The sequence below is a fragment of the Grus americana genome, chromosome 17 (assembly GCF_028858705.1).
Source record: "Grus americana isolate bGruAme1 chromosome 17, bGruAme1.mat, whole genome shotgun sequence".
NCBI classification, from domain to species: domain Eukaryota; kingdom Metazoa; phylum Chordata; class Aves; order Gruiformes; family Gruidae; genus Grus; species Grus americana.
This window is the reverse complement of record NC_072868.1, coordinates 9,096,603-9,122,367: the sequence shown is the minus strand read 5'-3', so window position 1 is coordinate 9,122,367 and position 25,765 is coordinate 9,096,603. Positions and strand designations below refer to the sequence as shown.

Below are 25,765 nucleotides of genomic sequence, written 5' to 3'. Positions count from 1 at the left end.
CCGGTCCTGGGATCCCTGCATCCCTCCCTCTGGAGCAACTGTTGGTGGAGGAACACTTTGGGAGGGTAACTGGTGTGTCAGAGAGGCACCGAGATGCAAATGAATGGACCTTTGGACTCCTTGCGTAGCCATACCTTCCCAGAAACTCCTTTCCATTCCCTCTCAGAGTCTGGGAAGAGCAAAGCTACGAATGTGTAAGAATCAAATGAGAAAGTAAGGTCTCGTCAGCTCTGTTTGCATTGTTAATTACCATCACACCAGTAACCTGAAGAATCCATTAATCTTTTGTAAGGGCAGGTCACTTTTTCCCACAATGACAATCAATTACTGTTAATAATACTTTGCACTTCTGTGACATATTTTATCTAGGGAATTGAACACATTTTTACAAACAGTAATGAATTAAGTCTCCTGAACCTTTGTGGGATATTTGTATTTTACAGACGAGGAAAAGCTAAGGATAAATATTTAAAACTTGGATGCTTGAAGTTAAACACTATATCCAGACCTAAGCACTGACAGAAGGTGCCTGGCTATCACAGAGTCCTATTATTCCAATTAATCCCTGCCAGCAGCAATTTTACAGTATTTCTGAAGATCAAGATTAGGTTATTTGGAGAAGGAATGAGGCAATTTTAATGTAGATTTCTTTAAGGCCATAAGAGACCATCAAATCATGGAGCCTGACCTTCTGTATAGCACAAGTCAGGGAACTTCATCCAGGTTCTCCTGCAGCCCAGTAGCCTGTGGTTTGCCTAAAAGATCTTCCAGGAAGACATCTGGTCTTAATTGGAAGGCATTAAGAGGTGGAGAGCCCACCTCTTACTTTGGGGTTGGTTCCTACGGTTAATCACCCATCCTGTTTGGTCTAAGCGACTTGTCCTAGCACGGCGGTTCCCAAACCAGGGGCCGTGACCCCAGCAGGGGTCACAGCACTTACAAGTGGGGTCATAAAGCAGACAGAAATTCAATTGTTTGTGCCAGTCCTGAGGGCTGCGAGCCCGGCAGAAGTGGGGCTCAGAACGGGAAGCAGGGCTGCAACCAGACACCTCGCGAGCGACGGCTGGTGATGGGGGCCGAGCCAGGAGGGCAGCCCAGGATGTCCTGATCCCCCTCCTCTGCCAGTAGGCATCACCCTCCCACCTTATTTTGTTAAGCAAAAATAAAAATACTTAACTTCCAAGCATTTTTCTATCCTACAGGAAAGGGTGATGTTTAAGTTTGGAATAAAATAATGTAATAGATGGAGTGCAATGGGGCAGAGGACAGAGGGTTTGCCTGATCATGGCCAAAGCAGCCCCGTGACCCAGTGTTGCGGTGGGAGGGAGAGACATTTATCTCCACTGAGCGGCAGCAGAGCCCGAGGTTTTACATGCATGCTAATGCCAGATGGGTGGAAAGTTCAGGCAGGGACCTTGTCCCAGCCGTTTAAATGGAGGATGCAGTGCCTGGTCCTCATGGGATTGTCTTTCTATTTAGCTACAGCCCCATCGAGCTCTGTTGTGACTGAGCGGCTGCCCAGCTCAGCCTTTGCCTCTGTGCGGTATTTATCAATGCGCAAGCACTAGGGATTTCCACAGAAATGCTGAAATTAGGGGCCTGAAAATTACTGGTGGCAAACGTGGTATTGTGGTGCAGGCAGGGAACTGTCCCTTCATGCTGCCCGTGGGGCTGAGCCCAGTTTCCCTGCCTCTTTTGCTCCAGCAAGCCCATAGTCTCTGCTGCAAATGTTCAGCTAATTTTAGTGATACAGTTGTTATTTCTCAGCTGATTTGATGCTCTGCAGAGCAGACAGCTTCCTTGATGAGTTATCTCCCATCCAAACTCCCTTTCTGATTGCCTCCCTCCGGAGGTCACGGACAAGGGCAAACTCTCCAGTGTCTCTAATCAGAAATGGTGGGGAAAGGGAGAGCAAGAGAAACGGCAGGGGACACTGAAGCCTCCCGAGCTGACCACCCAGCAGCATCCCTTTGTGCACCCGAGCCATGGCACAGGGCGTGCTATGCAGCATTTCACCTTCCAAACCCGGCTGCAAAGGCGCTCTGGGGAGACTGGGCATGAGCGAGGCCATGAGCGAGGCCAGCCAGCCCAGCCAGGCAGCGTCCTGCCAGGTCAGGAGGGGATACACACTGCTAATGTGATGATCTCAGCTCAAGAGGGAGACGGAGGGGTGGAGCGTGAAGCTCTCTGACTGCTGCGAGCAGGCCTGGGAAAACAGACGGATCCAGCCTGCTCCCCTGAGGCTGTGCAGGGCACAGATTAGTCCTCCAGAGAGCTGAATTGAAGGAATTAGTGGGGGGTCAGAGTGGTCTGCTGGGGAAATGAGTGGAAAGTTTTTGAATTGTGGTTGTGCTGGTGGGGTTGCCCACCCCCAGACTGTAAAGAGGTCACCTGCCCTCGGCCAGGGAGGGTCAGCGTGTGCCCCGGCCCCTGGCCCTGTCGCAGAGGCAGAGTTGAGCACGCAGGGCATGGAGCGATGCCACAAGCTCTGTGTTCAGAGCCCTGCTCCCTGGGGGCTCCCACCATGAGCGGGGGGGGCTGCAGGGCACTGGGTGTCCCTCCAGCACTGCCAGCACAAACAGCCGTGGATGGACCCAGGGACATATGCAGGCAGGACAGGCAGGACAGACTCCACCCCTGAGCCAGCTCAGGCAGCACACCGAGCGCTGCATCATCTCAGGCATCATTGCAGAGACCAGGGCTCCTGCACAGACCTCTCCAAGATGATGTATACACCAGAGACATGAGCTGCCAACCAGCCATTTCTGTCTCTAAGCGACCTGGTCCTTAGGGCTGTGGGATTCAAGGGAGTAGCTCGGGTTTGGACAGTAAATTCAGCTCTTCTTGTAAAAGGAGAGCCCAAACATTTACATTGAAGGGCTGTGCAGAGTCAGGAGAAACAGCAAGCTCCCTGGAGAAGCACACTTCAAGCTAAATTATTCCTGACCTAACTAGAGTGGTTTCAGGATGGATAGAGCTGGTTCTCAGCATCCATGGAGCACCTGATGAGACTTAGCTCAGTGCCTGCCTCCATTTTGTAATGGAAGAGACCAGCCATGGGCTGGTGCGAGCATCCACCTGGCTGGGGAAGAGGGGCGGGCTCCAGCCATGCCCCAGTCCCCTTTCTGGCTGCTCCTGCCCTTCGAGGCCCATGTGAAACAGTTCCCTCTGGCTGAGGGAGACAGGGAGGCAGATGGCACGGAGCAGACTGCACAGGGGACTGGGCAAACATCCCCTCGCCCATCAGTAATACCAAGCATTTCTCTTGCTTTTTTTCCCCCCAGACACGTCTTTGTATGATTCACTTGGTCTTTCCTCTCCAAGCAGCCGTACCGTTGTGCTGCCACTGCAGCTTGCTTTCCCGTCTCCCGAGCACAGCTGCTCTGCCTTTAAATGACTCCTTTCTCACACCTCCCCACACAGACATACGGGACTCCCCTTCGCCTCTGCCTCCCACCAATGGCTCTGCTTCTACCTGCCCTCCCGTCCCTGTCCCTATCCCCACGGGATGCCTGATCCCACGGCCCCTCTGCCCTTCGCTCCTGTCCCCTCGCTGCCCGGGGCACGCAAAGGGGGAGTCTCACCGCTCGGTAGGTTTTCTTCTGCCCGGCATGTTTGGGTGCTTTGCCCGGCTCCGACGAGCTCTCCACATGCATCGAGTATATGATGTCAAAGAAATCTTCCACCACAGCCACGCGTTTCAGAGAGATGCCCTCGGGCTCCGACAGTCCATCTGCCCCCTACAACAGTGCAGGCAAGTTGAGTTAGTGTCAGCACTGGGTGACAGGGGTGACGAGATGGGCCCGGGGCTAATGTGGTTGGAGGGGGCAGAGTCGTGGTGCTCCAGCCCCGGGCTGCCTTGGGCACGGGGGATGTGGGGGATAAATTAAACAGTGCTCCAGGGAGGATCCTGCTGTAGCCAGGGCAGTGGTGGCTGCTGCTGTTGTGCTGCTAAAGCTGCCAGTGAAACTGGGCCAGGAACAAAAACAAGGGAAGAGTCCAGAGTGGAGTCACAACCAATCAAGAAATTCCATTTTCATAATTTGGGATGATTTTGTTAGGCGGGGAACAAGCAGAGGAAGCTCTTTGGACCTCCACATGGTACTAAACCATCCTGAGAAGTCCCACAACATGGGGCACCCTTGCTGGCCGCGGTCCCCACGGACACGGATCAGCTGGCAGGACAAGGTTTCACCGTGATGCCAGGATATGGCCCCTAAAGGAAGAAGACAGAATCGCCCTCCTTCCCCACGCTGACCTTTACAAGGCACCCTCCCTCTCTCGCATATGCAGAGCAGCTGAGCGCTGGCAGCAGCAGCAGCAGAGCTCTTTGTGTGTTAGGATGTGCTGGAGAGCAGGAGGCAGTAATTCTGCCACACACGGCAGTGGTGACAGACTGGTGGGAGTGGGAAGTGTGGGGAGCAGTGCTCCTCTGAGCTGACTGGCACCAACGGTGTCAGCTCACACTGGCAGGGTGCGCCACGGGAAGGGGAGGCAGCTTTTGATACCCGGCAGCTGCTAACGGCGCTCCGGCACAAAGCACCAGAGCGGGGAGCGCTAATGGAGATAGTCGGTGGCTGCTCTAATGGCTGGAGGTACCAAAAAAGGGCCACGCTTTGGGAAGTCACTAAGCTTCTTCCTTGAAAAAAACCACCATTATTGCATAGCCAGGTGTATGTATACACATATATATTATATATACATATACATACACATATATATATACACACTACGTCCCTTTGAGGCCTGCATGGATGCAGTGGTACACACCAGGCTGGTGAGCAGCAACCTGCACATCAAAATGACCTGCAAACTATCTTTTTCACATGCATTCACGTATCTGTGAATGCAGGCGGAGATTGGCAGAGGTCTGTGTGCAAAGGGAACACCCAATCTCCTAACCTTTTTTTTTTTTTGGTGTTATTGGTGGTTGGGCTCTGTATCTTACACAGTATATAGATTAAACAAATGCTGTTCATAAGCCACTAGTCAAGGGACTCTCAAAAATCAATCATTTAGAGGGACAGCCTTCTGCTAAAGACTACCCAACATCTTGGGGAAGCAGTTTTTTAATGTAAAGTGCTCTTAAAGTTGTCTCCTCACCCCAATTTTGGAACACAGACTGCCCGCACTGGGCACGGACTGCGGTGGGATGGGTCGATGTGCTCACCCAGGATATGCACATGAGGATTTTCCAACACAAACCACCTCTGCCTTCCCCAGGGAGCCCTGAGCTGTGTATAAAGGTGGCTGTAACAAAGAGAATATTGAGAACGAACACAAGGGGCAGGGTGGCAGTGCTGCAGTGGTGGGGGTCGGGAAACTTCGCCCGAGGGAGTGTCTTTGAGGAATATAGATCTAATTTCTTCTGTCACCATTCGGGGAGTTTCACTTTAATCGAGGGCATGGGTATTCCCCTGCCAAGGAGGAGCGGGCATTAGGAGGCTTCCTACTGACCAATAATCCTCAGAGCAGGGTTGAAATGAGGATAATTACAGAAACAGGACAAAGGAAAATGCATCAGGAGAAAAGCACAGTCAGATGCAACAAGCAGAGCCCTCAAAATTAAGGCTGTAACCAACCCTGTATGCAAATCACTATTTCCAGGGCCATCCCAACCAACTAAAACCCTCCTCCCTGCACAGCCAGCGGTTCCCTATTTCCTCCTCGGTTTCAGAATGAATGCAGTTAAGGTAACCTCAGGGTCTGGGCATCGCTACAGCCTCTCTGCTCATCCAGCGCCGCCTTTCCCTCCACCCTGGCTGGATGCCGGATACCGGAGCTGCCTCCTCGACATTGCACTCCCTGCAGTGACCCTCCCCTGACTCTTCGCATCTCTCCATCCCCTCATCAGCCTTGTGACTTCTCTCCCCGTGACGATTGTTTAGCTCTGGGAAGCAGGTGAGATGCAAGCGGTATCAAAGCCACTGGATATAAGAGGCTGTATCAAGCCAGTGCTTCTAGGATTACAGAGGTTTATATCTGGCAATATAACCAAATGTTGACCTAGGATTTAAGAGGACACACGTGCTATTAGACTACCTCTCAGAGGGCCCACGCCCCTCTGGTTCCTCCTTCCACACCTAGTATTGCTCACGAGTATTCAAGGCATGAGTCAGAGCCCTTAATATCTCAGAACGGCTTAAAACCCCTTAGGTTTAAAAAGCAATAAAAGTTCAGTTGGGAAGAAGGATGGGGATAAGGGATGCTCTTACCCCCCTCCTGGTGTTGGGGTTTTATTGGAAGTCACTTGCCCCCCAAGTGAGTAAAAAATTTCAGGATCAAAGCTCAGCCTTGACATAAGCCTTGGAAGCAGGCAGCATTTCAGGTGCTGAGGAAAGGAAGTCCCTCTGCCACCCTACAGGCATCCATCCTACTTTTCCCTACATTTGCCCAGCATTAGTTTCTCTCTCCTCCTTCCAGGTCTCTCCTCCCTTTCCATCCCTGCGTACCCCATCCCACAGGTCTCACCCCCCTTTCTCTCACCTCCTCCCCACCTTCCCAGCATGGTTAGCGCTCTGTCTCCTCTCACCTCCTCTCCTCCAGGTTTCCCATCAGGTCTTTCCTCCCCAGTGCCCTTTGTTGTCCCCATCTCTTCTAGTCCCACATTTCTCCACTTGCCTCCCCCTCACCCCTCATGAGCCCCTGTACCCCACATCCCCCTGCCCTCTGCATCGCCCCCTCTGCATCGCCCTCTGCATCGCCCTCTGCATCCTCTTGTGCGGCCCCAGTGCCTCAGTCCCTCCTGCACCTCCTCTGCATCCCCTGCTCCATCTCACCGACCCTGGCCACCCCCCAGCGCCCTCAGCTCCGGCACCTCCTGCTCTCCTCCGCAGCCGCCTCCCGCTCTCGGGCAACCGGGCTCTATTTATAGCCAACAGCAGTGCCGGGAGGCGGCTGTTTCAGGCCGGGGTCACCCCACCACCCCACGCCCGGGGAGCGGTGACCGTCATCACCGAGGCCGGCGTGGCCCGTGAAGAGCAACGGGAGGCGACAGCCATTTCAGGCAGAGATGATGTCCTGGGGCGAGGCACGAGGATGGGCAGCACTACCACACACGTCAGGACCGGTCATGGCGCTGGCAGCGCTCACCCGCCGAGCCTCTGCCCCGGCATCTTTGTTCTCAGCAGCCGCCCTTGCCCTGCCCTCCCTCCCGCCTGCCGGAGGGCACTCTCGACCCCCGTTCCCCAGGGCCTGCTCGCACCGCCGCCATCCGCGATCCGGCCCGCCGCGGGCTCCCCCTTCCCGCCCTCTCCCCTCCGTGCTCCGCAGCCAGCCCCGCCGCTGCCCGGGGCCAGGCCCTTCGCTCTCCCCCTTGAGGTGGGAGCGGCCCGGCTCGGCGTGAGGGGACGGGGACGGCACCCAGCGCCGCCCGCAGTGCCCGGGCAGCCCCGTGCGGCGGCGGGGCCCGGTACCGGGCACGGCCGGCCGGCAGCGCGGCGGTGACATCTGCCGCGGCGGCGGGGAGAGAGGGAGGGAGCGGGGGAGGGCAACCCCCCCCGCCCGGCCCGGGCTGAGGCCCGCCGGCAGGTAGCGGGGTAACCATGGCAACCGGCGGGGCCGCGCGCTGCCGGCGGTAATCCGCTCCCCCGGGCCGGGCCGGGCCGGGCCGGGCCCGCCGCCGGCTCCTCCTCACGCCCGCCCGGGTGCCCCCGCGCCCGCAAGGCCCCGCCCGGCACGGACCGGCGACGGGAAGGGCCCCTGGGCGCGGGCAGGCCCCGGCTGTGAGCAGACCCCCACGCCGGGGCCTCAGGCTACGGGCAGGGCCCCGGCATGCCCGGCCCCTGGCTGCGGGAAGCCTCCGGGGCTGCAGGCACCCAGGGTCCCACACCCTGGGTTTGGGCAGGCTCCTGCCGTCCCCAGGCCCCAGCCATCCCACCTGCTCTCTGCTGCTCTCCTCAGCACCCGAGCCCCCATGGCAGCCCTGCCATGTCTCCCACATGGACCTGCCCAGCCTTAGAGCCCAACAGCAGCATCCACACGCATCCATGGCCGGCCACCTCCACCCGGCCAGCTCCTTCCACTCCCCACGTCCTGCTGGGCCCCCACAGGCCCCTGCAGCCATTCCTCAGCTGCCCGGTGTGTGTGTGAAAACTGTCATAATCGGAGGGATTTGCAGCTAAACTGCAGCACTGATGAGCAAACTGGGTTTTCCGCGGGGCAGCAGGTCTAAGGCTAGCAGCTGCCATCTGATCCCCTCCATGCTGCCCCGCGGTGACCTCCACCCCGAGCCCCTGCGAGCTGCCACCGCCCCATGAGAAACCAGACTCCCAGCCCGGGGCAGCTCCGCAGAGAGGCCAAGGGACGAGCAGCAGGCTCCGTGCAAAGAGCTCTCGGTCCCTGCAAGCCCTTTCCCACCTCAGACTGTCTGATTTGGGAGAATCTGGGAGGATTTAATCTCAACTGCGAGCCAGGGAGCCAGCTCTCTGAAGCCTGCACGTTCCCAGCTCCTCTGCAGACTGACTGGTGAGGGGCACTGCTGGGGGACCTGGTACCTGCCTGGGCTGGGCTCAAAAGCCTGGAGGGTCCTGGCTCTGCCCTGGCACCAGCTGGCAGGGACAATCTCTGCCTCCTCCAGTGGGGCCGGCAGCTCTCCTGGGGGCCCAGAAAGCTGCCCCTGCTTCACTGCTCCACAGAGAGGCATCTCTTTGCAGAGGGGAAAACATGAGAGGGCCATGCCCCCACAGGGCAGGGGGTGCTGGAGCAGGATCGGGATGGGAGGGAGTGCCGACTGCTTCCCCATCTGCTGTGTTCAACGGCAGATAAAATGCCGCCCTGGCCTTTGCGCGAGGGGCTGATACCAGCCGAATTCAGCTTCCTGTGAGTCAAAAGCCGCTTCCTGCCTGCAGAGCCCTGCCTGATAATGGCTGCACTCTGTTCTCTGGCTGGGGAGCAGACCCTCCCCTCTTCTCGCACTTCCCACATGAAAGCGTTCATCTCTGTATCTCCCAACCACAGCATCTCCCCCCGGCACCACAGTCTCCCAGCACGTTAAACTCTTAATTTCCCGCTGCTGTCCGGAAGGGCCGCTGTCACCCTCATCCCTGGGACACCCAAAAGGTTGGTTTGGGGCCAGCTATATCGAGCTGCCCCTCAAGGTCACCTCCTTGCACCCAGGAGAGAGGCAGCATAGTTCGCTCTGCCTGTGTTCCTGCTGCCCGCTGGCAACGGGGCACAGCCGCTGTCCCCCAGCCAGGTCAGGATTGGGGTTCCCCGGTCCCACGCTGGAGCAAGCCACCCCACGGCACGCCCGCAGGTTCCCCAGCCCATGCCTAGCATCACTATCACTGCGGCAATCAGCCGTCCCTCACTCTTACTGTAAACCCTTGGTGGTTCCCTCTGCTGCATGCGCAAAGGTGCTGTCACATACTTGGTTTGAGATTAGCAAGCTCGGGTTTGTGTTTTATCTGAAGTGTTCTGCTGCTCTTTTCTCTTTAAGGTGCCCTTCTAATTTCCTACAACTTGTGGTTTGTTCTAAGGAAATTTCTGTTCTTTAGAAAAAAATTATCAGCTGTAACGGGGAGCGGACGTGCACAGGAAAAAGCAGTTGGACAGAAACTGCAACATACAGCAAGGGATGAAATCCTGCCATGCTGTCAGAGACATTCCTGCCAGGTGCTTCAGAGATGATACCTCGCGTCCATCTCCCTGGGCAGCCCACCACCTCCCAGGTTGCCTCCTGCACCCGGTGCCGTGAGTACCGCCGGCAGACGGAGTGGCGAGCATGCGGAGCACAGCCCACCTCTGCAATTACTCCTTCTGCACAGGCTTCAGCACCGAAACAGACGTTTTATTTCAATATGGACTCTTACAACTTTTGATCAAGAAACTGTTCTTGGTACTTCTCATCTCTGGGAAGTCAGCCCTTGATTGGCTTCTATATTTAGACTTCTCCAGGGCTTTAGGAAGTTCACTCCTCATGGTATTTAGGTGTAGGATGAAAGCAGCTTTTGCGGGGGATATGTTAAACCACAGCAGGCTCCCTCTGCTAATGCTGCGAGGAGAAAGAAGAGCTAGATTCCTCGAACTTCCCTCTTCCTCTTGTCCCTCATGCCACGGGCACAGTGCGTGGCTTAGAAATAGGCACTGGGGAAATGCTAGGCTGAGAACAATATCACTGTATTGCTCATAATAAAAAGAACCCATCAGAAGAATATGGGAAATGCTCTCACAGATTTTGCTTTTTTCTCCTGGAAATATTTTGCTGGGAATTTTTTCTGATAATTTCTGCTTGAAAAATGGGGGAAAAGCGGTTGCTGAAATGTTGACGATGTTTCTCTGTGCTGAGCATTTATATGTCATTTTGCACGAACCACCAAGCAAACATGAAGCACCATCCTGCACTTACAGCTTCAGTCCTACTTACTGCAGTACAAACAGCCCTGGCTCTGCTGATCAGCTGAGCTTCACTCCAGCCCAGGACAGTTAATTCCTCCAGGGGAAACCAAAGCACAAAGAAGAAGTCGTTTTCCCAAAGCTACACGTTGACTCAGGCCGGGAGCCGGCAGACCAATGCGCCCGAGTCCCTGGCCACCAGCCTGCGCTGGGTGCATTCACATTGTTTCTCTACCCAGAACTGTACACAATACTTTTTTTTTTTCTTTCAAAGTAAATACTTCCTTGTGAGGGGGAGCCAGGCACATTATTTTTAGATGGCAAACAAAGCTGAGGTGTATGTCTTTCAGTGGTGGACAGGCACCTCTTAGGAGTGAGCTGCTCTTTCAGCAGCTGCAGCTGAGCCATCGAGATGGGTCCAGGCCTTTGCTCTGACCTCGGCTTATTCCTCTCCCGGCTCCCAGGCCTGGGAATGAAAACACGGAGGTCTGGGAGGGGTGAGCCTGGAAATGGCAGCCCTGCCTCCAGCTGCAGAGAGGGCCCAGGTGGGCTGCGGGCTTTGCTGCGGGGCACCTTGCTGGCCGGTGCCAAGGACAGGGGTGAGTGCGGGGTCTGGTGGATGGCTGCTCCCCTGGGGAACGGGGCTGCCCTCCATCCCAGGCCTGCCCAGAGGAGGGAGGAGAAGTCTGGCAGGCAGAGAGGCTTGCTCAGATGCCTGCTCTGCCCGGGAGGCAGAGGACATTTTGCACTGCGCAGGAGAGCAGAGCTGCCTCCCTGCGAGCACCGGGCTGCATGCCGGCAGGGGAAGCCAGAGGAGCAGCTGGATCTGGCACGCAGAGGTAAGCGCAGCGCTCCCCAATAAACGTGACCCCGCGCCTGCCTGCCAGGAACGAGCAGGGAGCCGGCGCTGCCCTGCCTGTGCTGTGCTGCCTGCGGGCAGGGTTACAGGGCAGGCAAGCAGGCTGTTTCAAGGGTAACAAAATACTGGGTGCTGTGGAGCAGCCTAAGCTGCTGTTGGAGCACCTTTTCTCTTGGGTTTGGTGGGAAAGGCTGCTGCAACCTCGTGAGCAGAAAACCCAACTGACCTGCCCAGGAAATCGTTCCCCTGGGACCGTGGTCTTCCCACCCATCAACTGGGGACCACTGCACTGCTCGGCTCTGCGGCGTGCTGTGACCTGTGCGGGAGAAGAGTCGCACCGTGGCTCCCTGACAGGGAAGGTATCATGGACACTATTATTTGGGGATTATTATAATGTTGCAGTATTTCTTACTATTTTGAAATAGGCAGAGTTAAAATGTGAGTTTGGGTGGGTTTTTTTAATAAATCTGCAAAGACGGGTAGCAATTTCTTTATGTCATTTGGATCTTGTTCTAGGTGATTTGGGGGGGCATGCTACTGGGGCAGGAAAAGGGGGGGGAATGGTAATCTGCATTTATAATTAGAAAAGCATTTATATTCCATAGCATCCTGAAAGAAATCTAAAACTAGAAATCTAAACAATATTGAAAATATATAGCTGTAACAAATTCAGAACATGTTTAGAGCTGGCTCTTCCTTGAAGTAAGTTACCACTGTGAGCAATCTCCACAGCGCTGAGGCACTGATCTAATAAAGAACCCCACCAAAGCAAAATCTTTCAAGCTGGAGGGGGACAAGGCATTATAACAAGTGATGAGGTTACCAGTCACAGCAAGGTGACCCCCCTCTTCCCTCTTCCTGGGAATAGACCCACTGGTGTTAGGGCAGCCGTGTGACATCATCATACCTACAGCAAGGACACGGTGATGTCAAAATGAAACTAAGCAGGAGGAGGCACAAAGCAGCAGTGGCAGTTCAGCTCATCAGCGGCAAGCAAAATTATGTAAAATAAGTTACAATTGATGCTACAGTGAATCAAGGTCAGACTGGGCTGAGGCTGAGCCCTGGATGCATGGCAGTACTGTTCCCTGGCAGTTCAGCGTATGTGGGCCACAGTCGGAGACTCCCACAGGAACAGCAAGATGTGCCTCTAGGAAAATGCTGACAGCTCAGCAGGGGGGTAAAATGCCTGCACGCCCTCCCCTCCCAAAACTCAGCCTCCTCGCCAGGTAAGGGCACTGCAGGGCTTGAGCCGTGCCGCGGTGGCTTCAGCACAGTCCATCCCTAATGCCAGAGCCTGGAAATGCTGATGTCCTGCTTTACACCCGAGCACCACCACGTTTTACACCCGAGCACCACCACATTGCTTGCTGCTGCTCCCCATGAGCATGCGCAGGGTTCAATACTGCGCCTTAAATACGGATGGTGCCGAACCATGATGGTCCTGTTGGACTCCATCACCCCCCTTCCCAACACGGGAACCCAGCAAAATACACGGCAGCTACCCTCGATGAGAGCAGGCGCTCGTATTTATGCTGGGCTGCACAATACACAGCTCTGCCAGGGTGGGGGGTCCTATACAGGGAGTTGGGGTGGGAGGGCACAGGGGAGAGATGTTGATGGAAATCTGTTAGGTCTGTCCCTGCATTCAGGTAAGCCCTCTCTGTATTCTGGCTTGTTTCCATCATAACCACACTAGGTGGACCCCAAATCTTCCAAAAGCCAAGCTCTGACTTGTAAATAACACCCAGGAACGATTCCCCATTAACCTGCAACAACCAAGTGGATTTTTTTGAGCTCTTGACCGAGACTACATGTTGGGGGGAGCAGAAGTCAAGCATGTTCTTTAACACTCTGTCATGGTAATCCATCCACAGAGACCCCTCTCCCAGGTCTGACACAGGCCAGCAACATCCCATCACATCTGGTCCGACAGTCACATCACCGCAGGTTGGACATACGGAGCAGCCTCACATCTGGGTCCCTCTGGTTTTCTGTGAGTCTGTGTCTCCAAACAGGGATGCTACGTGGAGCAGAAGAAAGGGAGGGCAAACCAAACAGGGCAGGGAAACCAGACAATTAATAAAACCTGCCCTCTGCATGAGGAATAAATTGGCAGCTGACAGGTTATAATCTGTGCAAGCAGGATCTTCACAGGAGAGGTGAAGGCTCCATTGGGGGCCAGTTGGATGGTTAATTAGGAGGACAAAGCAGAGGATTCGTGAAAATGTTTATGAAACTGCTTGGCAAGGGAGCCTCTGAGAAACGCTCACCAGAGAGGGGCTGCTTTTGGTTAGGAGGAGGAAACACGACGGTGAAACAGCAGAACTGAGCACCGAGAGAGAAAATAGCAATGCAAATGTCCGTAAGAGGGACGGGGGATTCCCAAGTGCGGTGCAGAGGAGTTCAGGGAAGGACCCTATGACATCTAATTTTTCTAGAAATACATGGGCCGTGTCCTCCCTCTTCCTCCTCCCTCCCTGGTCCCCACCCCTGTGACCAAAAAAGCCGGGGCAGTGTGGAGCAGCCTCTCGAGGTAGCTGGCAGGCAGCCGCCGCAGCCAGCCAATCGGCGCTCCGTTCGCCGTGCAGAGAAGGGCACGAGGAAAGCAATTAAACCGAAGCTTTGATTAGGACTCACAGATGACTGCTTGTGTTAGAAATGCCTGAGCTTCTTTAAGCGTCTTGGCGGTGGCTGGAGCCGGCCTGATCCCCCATCCCCTCCTCGGCGTGTTGCTGCTGCAGCAGGAGCGTGACTGATGCTCTCTGTCCCACACACGGCTCCGAGAGCTCAGAGGTAGGAACCAGTTGCTAAGAGACAGGACTGTACTTTCCAGCCCACATCCAGACCTTTGTCACCAGCTCAAGGGCTTTCTGCTGGATCAAAATGCCCGACACAGGTGAGCGGGAGCAGGCAGGCCTCCTCCCAGCCCGGCAGAGATGCCTGGTCCTGGCTCGGGGAGCCACACGACCGGCATCCCAACTGATGATGGGAATGACAAACCCAAATGTGTGCCCAAGGGAGGAGCTCCCGTGGGCTGGCTGCTTGTCCCAGTGCTGCGAGACTGCAAACCGGAGCACGCTGTCGGTCACTGGGCACCAGCGTGGATGGTACTTGCAGCACCGAAACCCAGAAGATTTTGGATGTCTTGGCAGCATGGATGAGTGGATGACTCAGGGTTTGCTTTGAGATCATTCCTTCAAATGCAAGCCAAGCTGGGAGTCCCAAACTTTATTCTCCTTTTTTTTTTTTTGAGGGGGCTGCTCAATGAGCCTGAATTAATTTTCAGCCCAGAGACTCCCATAACACAGACCCACGACCATACCTGGCAACTGGAAAGCCCAAACTCTGAGCCACAGAGACTGAGTTACCCTATCTTCCCCAGAACAACCCTTCTCCCTCTCAGTGAGGAACAGGTCCATCTGAGCCGCTAGCACTGCCTCTGCCTGCGTGTCGGAAGGAAAACGCGTCCGAAGCAGAGCGTGGACAGCGAGAAACCACTCACACAGCATCTCGGTTTCCCAACTGTTGTTCTGTGAAAGGCCCTATACCACGCTGGTAAGACACAACCAACCTCCGATTAACTTTCAATGACCATTGCCTTAATCTCAGACACGCAGGAAAGAAACCGTTACGCCAAACCTCTGCTCTCACTGTCTGCTCCCATATACACACATACAGTCTGCAGCTATTTCTCTATAGCAATAAATTGCTGCTCTTTGGCACCAGCCATAAAGTGGAGGCCAGCAGCATTCTGACAAAGAAGATGATTTTGGCCAACAGGTACCTGCCCTCACTACAATCAGCTAATTAAACCAGATGCCGAGACTCAGTGGTGGCTTTGGCCCATCTTGATGCAATTCTTTAGAGGTGGGCACAGCTAATATAAGATCAAGGGAAGGTAATTGCTAATTTGCACTAAAGAAAGAGATATGAATATGCATTCCTCTGTCACAGCAACGCAGACAAGGTTTTGGGAAGCCAGAGCATCCAGGTGAGTTGGGGGAATGGAGTCCCCATTGATGCTCCTCCAGCCTCTGTGGTTTCCCTGCCATTTGTTTTGTCCACAGCGTAAGTTCATAGACTGCGCATATCAGGCCTAACGTAACAGCAAAACCAAAACTGTAGAAATGATGCTAGCCGGAAATTATTGCTGAGAATGGTTTGTGCAAAGAGATTCTTGAGAAAGTTCTCACTGAAAGGAGTGCGGCTACCTCTCCGGGGCTCTGCTGCCGTCCTTAGTCAGCGACCGAATTCTGCCTGCTCGTGGTCAGAGCAAGCCCCTCTGAGTCACAGCCCACGAGGAGAGGTGAGAGAACAGCCTATATATTGCTCTTACAGACAGTCCTCTCCGTTCCTCATTAATTCAGGGCTCTGAGTGCTTGGACCCCTCTTCCTTTGCAAAGGCGGGATGTAACCTGAAGAGTCGGAACAACGGCACCTCATCAGACCTGGATTTCTTTCGTTTCCATTTTAGCTTCATTTAACAAGGCCTTGCAGAGCTGTGCTTTGTTTGTTTGCTTTTTTACCTTCTTCAGAGCAATACCCACCAAGAACCACAAATGTGAAAGCAATTATGGGGTGAGGGAGACAATTTTTGGAAGAAAGTTATCCAAAAAACGCTGTTCCTCTCGGATCAGCAATGCTGTCGATGTTTCTGGAATCACGTAGGATGTACCGCGCAGATGATAGACAGATCATTCTTTTAGAAACTCTTCAGTCATATATGTATCAGGGGATTGGGACCAGGAGGAGTGGTGGGATGCAGGACCTTTACTGATGTGACTCCAGGTCTCCCGAGCACTGGTGACCAAAGCCCATCCCTGAGGCTGAAGCTGTCTGGGGATGGTGGTATCTCCCGCTGGAGCTGCACCACGTGCACCGTACTGCACTACTAACAACCACGGTGGCGGCTGCCTTATAATCAGGCTTGGAGTCTTGGCAGAAAAAAAGCAAGGACTGAATTAGATGCTGTTTTCGCCCCGTATCCCTAGAAGCAGCTTCAGCAGGCTGTCCCGGAGGGGTGGGAGTGGGCAGGAGCTGGAAACGGGCTCTGCCAGTGCTCCTGCTCCCAGCTCAGCGAGGAACTTTCTTCTGCCAATCTGTGTAACTGCAGATGATCAGAGCTCTTTAAATTCACCTTGCAAGGGTACTGGAGGCTTTTGCTGCTGCCTGGTGAGTTGTCAGGCCCAGAGGACTGGGTAGCACTGCTGTGGCTCCATGAGCAGTAAAAACTGCTCCTGATGTTGTACAAATTTGGAGCTGAATCTGGAAGGGATGTTGATGTAGGAGACTTCCTCTAGACCACGTTGGATGGGACCACGCACCCGGGCCAGCATCGTGCCAGTCTCCTGAGTGCACATGTAAATGTAAACCTGCCATCGGTTCAGCTCCTTGGAAAAGCCAGCGCTGCCCCGCATGCTCAGGGATAGGCTTTTTCATAGCAGGTAAAGGCTCTGTATGCTCTAAGTAAGGCTTATGCTATAGAAGTAATAGACAATTTCTCAGATAATACCCTCAGGCCCATCTGCCTTGTCTAAGGCTCTTCTGAATGGTCTTGATTTATTTTTTTTTATCACTTGAAGTACACAGAAAGTCTAAGTGGTTATTCACATAGCGAAAACCTTCTGTTGACTAATGTTCTTAGAGGTTATAGATGTGCAGCTTTTTGGGGCACTGAATATGGGCATTGAAGGGTACTTGTAACCAGGAAAAATGTAGCCTCTATTAGCTGTTGGAGCAGCATCTTTCTGACATGCCCAGCTTCTCAGCTCAAGCATTCTGCCACTGTGCTGTGCTGTCCCAAGGCCTGGCACCGCGGCTTTCTCATCACAACGCTCCCTGTCTCTGGGTGCTAAAACGTATTTAGGGATAGGCTGTGTCGTGAGATTTATCCGGTGTCCCATGTGATGCGTTTCCTGCTGTCGGTGAAAGGCCTCCATCCATTTTGCTTCTTGGTCTCATCAATTCTCTTTACAGCGCTCCCCCCGCTGTAGTACCTTTCCTCGGGTAATAATTTCAAACATCTGGCTCCGGGGGAGCCAGCACAGGTGAACTGCGCTTGTACAACAGCAACCCACCCGCACGAATGTCCTCAGCCTTTTAGTAATGCCGACAAGAACCCCAGAACCTCGTGTCAGCTCTGCCGGGGACAGGGAGAGAGCAGGAAAACAAAATCCCATGTGGGCAGCGCTGCAGAGCCTGCCCAATCCCCAAGTCTCTGCACAGTCCCCGAAGGGCCGGTCTGACACCAGGCTTCCCCTGCCTCATCCCGCAGTCCTCCAGCCTGCATCACGGGCTGCCAGGATGAATCTGTCCTGCGAGGCTGGCCACCGCTCCGGAGTTGTGACAAGCTCCCACCACGCACGGCGAAGTACGGCATTGATTTAGAGAGTGTGCGTAACTGCTCCCGCAGCTAATGCCCGAACCGAAGTCTGAGGCGAGCCCTCCCCTGCACACCCTGCTGCTACACACAGCCAAGCCCATCTGCATCGCCGGTTGTCACCAAAGCGCTGTCCGTTTCCCTGCACCGTGTCTCCATCTCACTCTACATTTGTATGAGAAAGACTGTCTAAATGATGCTAAATGCTTAGGACAAGAGGGACACAAGATTATAATGAACTGCATCTTAGCACCTTGTCACGAACAAATTCTCCCACAGTTCTTAGCAAATCTGGGGAGAAGGGAGAGCGCTGCGCATCCAGTACCGGGGTTCGGTCCAGTCCGCAGACAACGAGGTGTTTTACACCTTGGCGCGCGTTAGCCATGTGAAGGAAGGGCAGATCTGGGCACTTTGGGCTGAATCCATTGTCTGTGCTGCAGTAGCACACAAAGATACCCTCCTCCTCAGTACAGTCTAAACGCCTTTTTTTTTCAACTCCCTGACCTAAAGGATGCAGCATCCAGCCCGTACGTGAATAAGGCTGTCAGACAACAATATCCTACATCGCTAAACCTCATGTGTTTATCTGCGTAGGGTTTTTTTTAATTGTATGTGTTAAATGTCCAGCATCTTTGGGATGTTCATCTGGGAAAAAGAAATCTGAACAGTCTCTGTGCCAGACATCCGTCCGCACTGCTGTTCCTATTCCCAGTGCATTCTTTGAGAAGACCACCATCTGCTCTGACCACCACCTAAGGCAGATGCCCCCTTCTCAGTGCACAGTCCCAGCTCTCAAGCCACCCAAATCTGATTAGGCCTGTTCTGATGAGAGGCCTGGAGGAGGGCAAGGGAAAGTTACTCAGGAGAGAAAATAATAACCACATGTTAATTATGTTTTCACTACAGATGCACTGAAAATACACAAACCAGCTCAGGATGCGTAAGCCAAAAGGAACAACTCTACCAGGTTGCTGCTGGGGGGGTTATTATTTTTTGGGGTTGGGATTTTTTTTTTTTTTTTTTCCCCAGAGGAGGAGTGGCCCCAGCCCTGTCAGGGAAAGGAAAGATCTTATCCCCACTGCTGCCCTCTACGCGCTCTTTACTACCTCTCTTCTAGCTTTCACTCCCGGTACCTCGGATTTCCTGTAGCGACCCACACGTACAGCACAGCGGCGCGGCCCCCCCCCGCCTCCCCCTTCCCTGAACCGGGGCTGTGTGCGTTCAGCCATGGGACAGTCCCGAGCATGGTGCTTCTCCGGCAGATGTGCTCAGAGAAGGATGAGCGGACAGGATGAGCCGTATCAGGTTGCTGAGGAGCACAGGCAGGACACAGCAACTGAAACACTGCTCCAGAAGTATTTGGCAAAAGCAGCTGAACAGGCATTAAACCAGAATATACGCTTTGCTGTCGAGCAAAAGGCTCGTATCAGCTTCGTGAATTATTTGACTGCATGCATGAGAGAAATGAAATACACCCACAAACCCAGCCCAAACCACCGAGGACGAGGAGAGCACTGAATTATCAGGAGCTGAAGAAAATCCCTGTCAAGTTATCTCTAAATTTGAGATCCACTTCAGACAAAACCAAAATGCAGCAACTGCATCCATCTGAAATGGTCCACGGGATTCCCAGCAGACAGGGGCACGGTGGGGCTGGGGAGGGCCGGGACAGAGGGGCCAGCAGGCAGCAACTTCTACAGACTCAGCACTGGAGGATTTTGGGGAGCGCAATGACTGGTCTTCCCTACAGCCAGTGGCTCTGTAAAACGCTCCCAGCCCAAACGGCCGGCCGGCAGGCTCTGGGAAATAAGCGGTATTGCCCCTTGGAAAATTCAGTTGTCCCCCGAGGGCATGCCTGCTTTTTGTTTGTTGGTTTACGGGAGCCTGGGTGTATCTCCTATCTGTAGCCTGCAGGGACTCTGCCAGGGAAGATGCGGGGGCCTAGACACGCTCCTTGCTGAAACTTCATCTGTGCAGAAGCCCTTTGGGAATACGTGGGCTTGCGCCGGCCTCGTTGAGCTGCTGACCCTAGGGACTCCCTCACGGACAAAGGGGAGGGGGCGTCTAGCTAGCAGCAGGGTCGAGGGAGTCTGGCTCGGCCTCTCTGGGGTACCATGACTCTGCAGCATTTGGAAGATCTGGGATAGAGTCGCCGGCTAGATGGAGAGGACCCAGGGGAAGTGCGGTATCTGCGGAAGGGGGTACCGCTCCTAATCCGCCCTCGTCAGGGGCTCTTTGGTGGTGGTGGGGAAGCGGGAGAGGAGGGCTGCAAAGAGGTCTCAAAAAAAAATTGCAAAGAATTTTTTTGGGGCATGGCATGGGGGAGGGGGGCTGCAAGGGGAGAAAGAAAGGCGCCTCTGAGCACCACGAAGGGAAAGGGAGAAATAATGACCCTTCCCCCTCCCCTCAATAATAAGGCAGACCAGATGGGAGGTAAATAGTGCGTTTAGAAGCATTTGCCACAGATGGGCTGCCCTCAATGGAAGCATCCTCCAGCCACATCAATGCTGGAGTCTGTGTGTGCACAGAAAACACTGCACCCTTTAGAGCAGCGGCAGCAGCAGCAGCAGCGGGGAGAGGAGGGGAGGGACGGGAAAAAAAAAAAAAAAAAAAATCCCTCCCGGAGCCCTTCTGTGCCCGCTGGCCCGGAGCAGTCCCCGGCGGGGCGGCGAACCGTCCCCCCCGCGGGCAGCGGGGGGCAGCGGGGCCGGGGGAGCGCCGCCGCGCCGGGCGCACCCCTGCGCGCAGGGCCGGGGGCCGCCAAAGTTGCGCGTTTCCCTCCGCGCCGGGGAGCGGGGCGCGCTCGGGACGGGAACAATGGGGCGGCGGGGCAGCCCCGGGCGGCGGCGGGGCGGGGAGGCAGGCAGCAGGCAGGCAGCAGGCAGGCAAGGGAGGGAGGGAGGCGGCCGGTGCGCCCCGCGCCGCCGGCCCGGCGGGGCGCCGAACAATGAGGCTCCGGCGGGGGAGTTTCCCGGGACGGCGGCCCGCGGGCAGGCGCGGGGAGGGCTGCCCTAATCCGGGCTCTGCCGCTGCCCGCACCCCCCGGGGCACCGGCTGCAGCGGCCGCGCCGGGGCGGTCAGCGCCGCGGGACGCCGGGGCCGGGCGAGCCGCAGCGGGCCGGGCTCGCTCCGCTCCGCTCGGCGCGGGGGCCGGGCGGGCAGGGCGCGGCGGCGGGGGCGGGGGGTGCCGGCGCCCCCTCCCCGCCGCTCTCTGCCCTTGACTGCAGACCTGTCCCCGGCCGTGGGGCGGATGGGAAATGCCGGGCGAACGTGATCGGACGGGGCGGGGGGGAGGGGGGGGGGCGGCGGGGCCCGCACCGGGCGGCGGCGCGGCCCCCCCGCGGGGGCAGGTGCACGGCGGCGGGCGCGGGCCACCGCCGCCCCCCCCCCCGCCCCCCTCCGCCGGCAGCGCCCGGGGACGGCGGCCGCACCGGATGGGACGGGGACGGGGACGGGGAAAGGGGGTGGGGGGGGGGGGGCGGCGGAAGGTGCGAGGCTCCGGGCGGGCGCCTCTCGCCATCCGCATCCCGGGCGGGTCGGGGCGGCGGGGGCGCGGCGGGTGCCCCGGGAGCGGCGGGGGCTGCGGGAGCGGCCGGGCCCCGCGTCGCGCCCCGCATGGGGCATGCGCGCTCCCGGCGGCCGGCGGCGCGGCGGGGCTGGGCCGCCCGGTGCTGACGGGACAGGGCCGGCGCGGCGGTGGCGGTGGCGGGGACAGGGGCCCCGGGGGTGCCCGCCCCCGCCCCCGGCAAACCACCCCCCCCCCCCCTCCCGCCCGCACGCCCGGGGAGGACAGACAGACACGGACAGGCAAGCAGACAGACAGACACAGAGCCCCCGGGGCACGGAGCGCACTAACCGTTCCCGTTTTCACCGGCACATATACCACCACTTGACCCATCTTCGTCGCCTCCCTGGTGCCGTTTCCCAGGCGGAAGCCTTTGGACCGGACCCAGAACTGGAACTTGCCTTTCTCCCCCCCGCCGGAGCCGCCGCCGGAGCCGGATCCCCCCTGCAGCACCTCGGCGATGCGCTGGTACTTGCTCCGGGTCACCGTCTTGGTTTTGGCCGAGTCCCCGTAGGTGCGCAGGCACCAGTCCCGGAACTGCCGCCCCAGCTCGCTGTCCCCGGGGCGGCTCCCCCGCAGCAGCAGCGGCGGCTTCGGCATCGCCCGGCCGGCGGCGGCGGCAGCAGCGGCGGCGGCGGCGGCGGCGGCGCCCCGGCCCCGCGCCCTGTCCCGGAGCGGGCGGAGGGGCAGCCGGGGCGGCGCGGCGAGCCCGGCCGGCGCTGGCTCGGCGCGGCCCGGGACGGGCTTGCGGGGGCGACGGCCGGGATGGAGCGGAGAGAAGGGGGTGGGGGCGGCCGCGGCGGGGGGGGCGCCGGGGCTCGGACAGCGACCCGGCGAGCCGGGCGGAGGGAGGCACCGGCGGCGCCAGCAGCAGCAGCAGCCGCTCCTGTCACAGGATCACAGGCGGCTCCGGCTCGTCCCCCTCCCTCCCTCCGCCCGCCCGCCCGCCCGTCCCTGCCTCCTCCGCCCCCCTCCGGCCGCCTCCTCCTCTCAGCGGGATCCCACCTGTTAGAGCGGCCGCTCCGCCGCCGCCGACGGGCCCCCCTCCCCCGGCCGGCCCGCCCCGGGGCCGCCGCTTCCCCCCCCCCCCCCCCACCGCCCCGGCCCTCGTGCTCTGCGCCGGCCGCCCACCGTTCCCCGCAGCGCCGCCGGTGGGATGCGCTCCCTTGGCTCGGCCGGCCCCTCACCCCCCCCCTCCCCTTCCCCGCTCCCCGGCCCGTCCGGGCCGGGGAGCGGGGAAGGGGAGGGGGGGGTGAGGGGCCGAGCCGAGGGGGTGTCGGGGGGGCGCGGGTCCAGGTGCCGGTCCCAGACAAAGGGCCGGCGGGGCGCGGGCGCACGTGTGCGGCGGGACGGGCCGGCGGGGGCGGAGGCGGGCACCTGCCGAGCCGCCGCAGAGCCGGGGAGGAGCCGCGGGGGTAGCGGTAGCGTTAGGGTCCGCCACCCGCCGGAACGGCCTGGAACGACCGGGACGGAACCAGGGAGGGTGCCGGGATTTCCCCGCAGCGCCCTCGATCGGGGCTGCCCGTAGAGGTTGAGGATTGTCCCGCCGGACCGGGAAAGCCGCACCCTGCACGGAGACCGGCCCCGGGGCAGCCGCGATTCTACCAGCCCCGGAGCGGGAAACAAAGGCCGGACCCTGGAGCCGGTGCTTCGCTCCTCTCCCCCGCTGCCGCCTCCGCCCTCCGCGCCTGTTCCCTGGGCAGAAGCCGGGAGAGCATCCTCCCTGCGCCCCGGCGGCGGTGGCGGCGGGGGACTGCGGCCGGGCAGCTGTCCCGCGGCGTGACCGAGCCCCGCCACTGCAGGGGCGGGGAGGGGGGGCGGAACTCGGGCCACGGTCCCGCTCCTCCGTCTCCGAGCGGTTTCTGGTGGTGGGCGGTCACAGCTGGCCCGGGGGGCGAGATGGGGCCGCCCGTCCCAGTCGGCAGCTGTGGCTCTGTGTCTCCCCGGCGGTCACACGCATGTGCCGTGTTTCTGGTGGTGCCACGCGTGTGCTCCCGGTCTGTCCACTGGTGCCATGTATATGCTCCATGCCCACCCAGCAATGCCATGCTCCCAGTCTGTCCATTGGTGCCACGCGTGTGCTCCATGCCCACCTAGCAGTGCCACGCGTGTGCTCCATGCCCACCCGGCAGTGCTACGTGTGTGTTCGCAGTCTGTCCATCAGTGCCACATGTGTGCTCTGTGCCCACCCAGCAGTGTCATGCATGTGCTCCTGATCTGTCCATCAGTGCCACGTGCGTGTTCCTGGTCTGTCCATCGGTGCCACATGTGTGCTCCATGCCCACCCAGCAATGCCACGCGTGTGCTCCCGGTTTGTCCATCAGTGCTACATGTGTGCTCCTGGTCTGTCCATCAGTGCCGTGTGTGCTCCATGCCCACCCAGTGGTGCCACACGTGTACTCCGTGCCTTCCCGGCAGTGCCACGCATGTGCTCCATGCCCACCCCAGTGCCACGCACCTGCTCCGTGCCGGTTGGGGGCACAGCAGTGGTCGTCAGCAGCAGTAGAGTTGGCGTGAGGATGTAGGAGCGGGAGCCAGCAGCCGGTGGGAACCTGGAAGAGGAATTTCATGTGTCAGGGAGATGTCTGAGGCCAGTGCTGGAGGTGCAGGGCATAGTGGTGGTGGAGCCAGCCAGCACACAGGCGTCCGCAGTGCCGCATACCCGGGGCAGGAGGCAGGGGGGAAGGTGAGGGCACTTTACTGGACAAAAGGCAGTTTTCTTCACTGCACCTCGCCCCATGCCAGCCACACTGCGGCCGTCCAACAGATCCCCAAGGTGGGAATTGAACACTGCAGGAGATGAGCCATGGGTTAGGCATGCCAGAGGGGCTGCAGTGAAAACAGGGGATGTCTGTGACACTGGAACATTGAAATTAATTATTGAAATATACCATTATAAATCCTGTTGACCCTCTCTACCCCACTGGATGTCTGGACACCTCTAAAAATATTCCCAGGGTCACCATGCAGTTTGCACTGGGACAAACACGACACTGTCGGAGAGGAACTTGTGGAGCGCAGAACGTCTTCCCCATTTTGAGTTTTCTACCCAAACATAACACAGGATGCCTACAGGAACTTGCTAGTGCACTGCAGTATTTTTGCTGACCACTAAAAATAAGATGGACATCCTTTCAAGCCTTGGTCAGCCATGGAAGCACAGCTTTCTCAGGGGACTGCTGCAAGGAGCGATTGGGGGGATGGAAATGGCAGAAAAGAGAAGGATATTCTGCACATTTGGGGCTCGGTGGGCAACTTTCTCACAAAGACTTTGCAGATGAAGTCAGGCTCAGTTCTTAGTCTGCTACAGCATGTGGGCATCCTGCCTGCACGGCGTGAAGCACTGACCAGCTAAATTCAGTGTCCAGAATCGGCTGGTGCTGGGGTGGCCATAGGGTGGGTGGGATTTCCTATGAGAACTCTACAAGTAGGCTTTGTAGGCGGTGTGGTGGCAGTGGGCTGTCCAGGAGTGCCAGGGAAGCACTTGGCGCTGGAGTCCAGCTGCTTTGTGGGAAATGTTGAGTGAGGAAGAAAGTAAAAGGACACTTTGCTTTTGCTGAGGAGTTGCTCCAGCCAGGGGTGGTGCTGCCTTCTTCACCGTGATCAGACCTCCTGGCTGATGTAATCACTGATTTCCCCACCCTGCACTCAGGAGGCAAGGGAAAAGGGAATGTCCTCTCACATCACCGTAGGCATGGACGGAAGTCTCCTCCTACCTCAGCCCACCCATTTGAAGCTGAGGTAGGAGATTGCATGTCCATTGAACCTGGATATTTTCACATGAACAGCACCAAATCATGATGACCATCGAACATTAGCTCCATCAGCGCAAAGCAGAGTGATAAGCATTATATTTTCCGTAATGATTCATAGACACCCCTCCTTGGCATGAACAACACTCTGTAGAGTAAGACATCAACTGAAGGGCCTGAGTCTGTCTCAGAAAAGGGGAAGGAACTGGTGGAGGGGTGCTCAGGGAGGAGTGAGGGGCCATGCATGGTAGTCAGTTGGTCACAGATCCCTGAGACTGCTCACAGTTTGTTTGGGTGGACATGTACTTGACACGGGGTGAGCCAGTTGCTCCAGCCACATCATAGGCATGGCTGATGGAAGGGAAGGACTTTAGTGATCTTCTCTCCAGCAGTGACTGTCCTCTGTAGAAAATTGCTGGAAATTGCAGTATTTCCAGTGAATTACCTTAGTCTGGTGTACAGCACTCGCTGGGCTTGATGGCTTTGCTTCCTGGTCCTCCAGATGTGGTGAGCTATGTCCTGCAAGCCTTTCCTTTGGCTAAGTTTCTCGCTTGTCTTCCACCTGGTTTGGTTTGTTAATAGTTGCAGTTAAATATCTTGTCTGCTCTTTGATGTGAGTAGCTGAATCTGTTTAGCCTTTCTGTTGAGGTTTGGGGGTTCACATAGAAAGTGATACAGAAGGTCACTGAGGGCATGGACAGGAGTTTCCCCAGATTGGGAAGGCAAGACCAGCCAAACCAAGAACTGTTATCCTCTGAATGAGGATTTTGGGAAGACCGTTCACACATGGGCTAGTGGTCAGATCAATATTTTAGGTCCCAATCCAGCATGGATTCAACAAGGGCTTAACTTGCACTGCATGAGCAATCTCA

General features: G+C 57.1%; 1 protein-coding gene across 1 annotated transcript in view; it reads right to left on the bottom strand.

The window, feature by feature from the left end:
* Positions 1 to 22,101, bottom strand: part of NOL4L (nucleolar protein 4 like) — a 62,271-nt gene extending 40,170 nt beyond the window's left edge. The window contains exons 1-2 of the mRNA XM_054845709.1: positions 21,433 to 22,101; positions 3,585 to 3,740 (exon numbers count right to left, since the gene is read on the bottom strand). Of these exons, the coding sequence (XP_054701684.1) occupies positions 3,585 to 3,740; positions 21,433 to 21,741 (465 nt within the window). The 5' untranslated portion in view covers positions 21,742 to 22,101. The remainder of the gene's footprint in view (positions 1 to 3,584; positions 3,741 to 21,432) is intronic.
* Between the last annotated feature and the right edge of the window lie 3,664 nt (positions 22,102 to 25,765).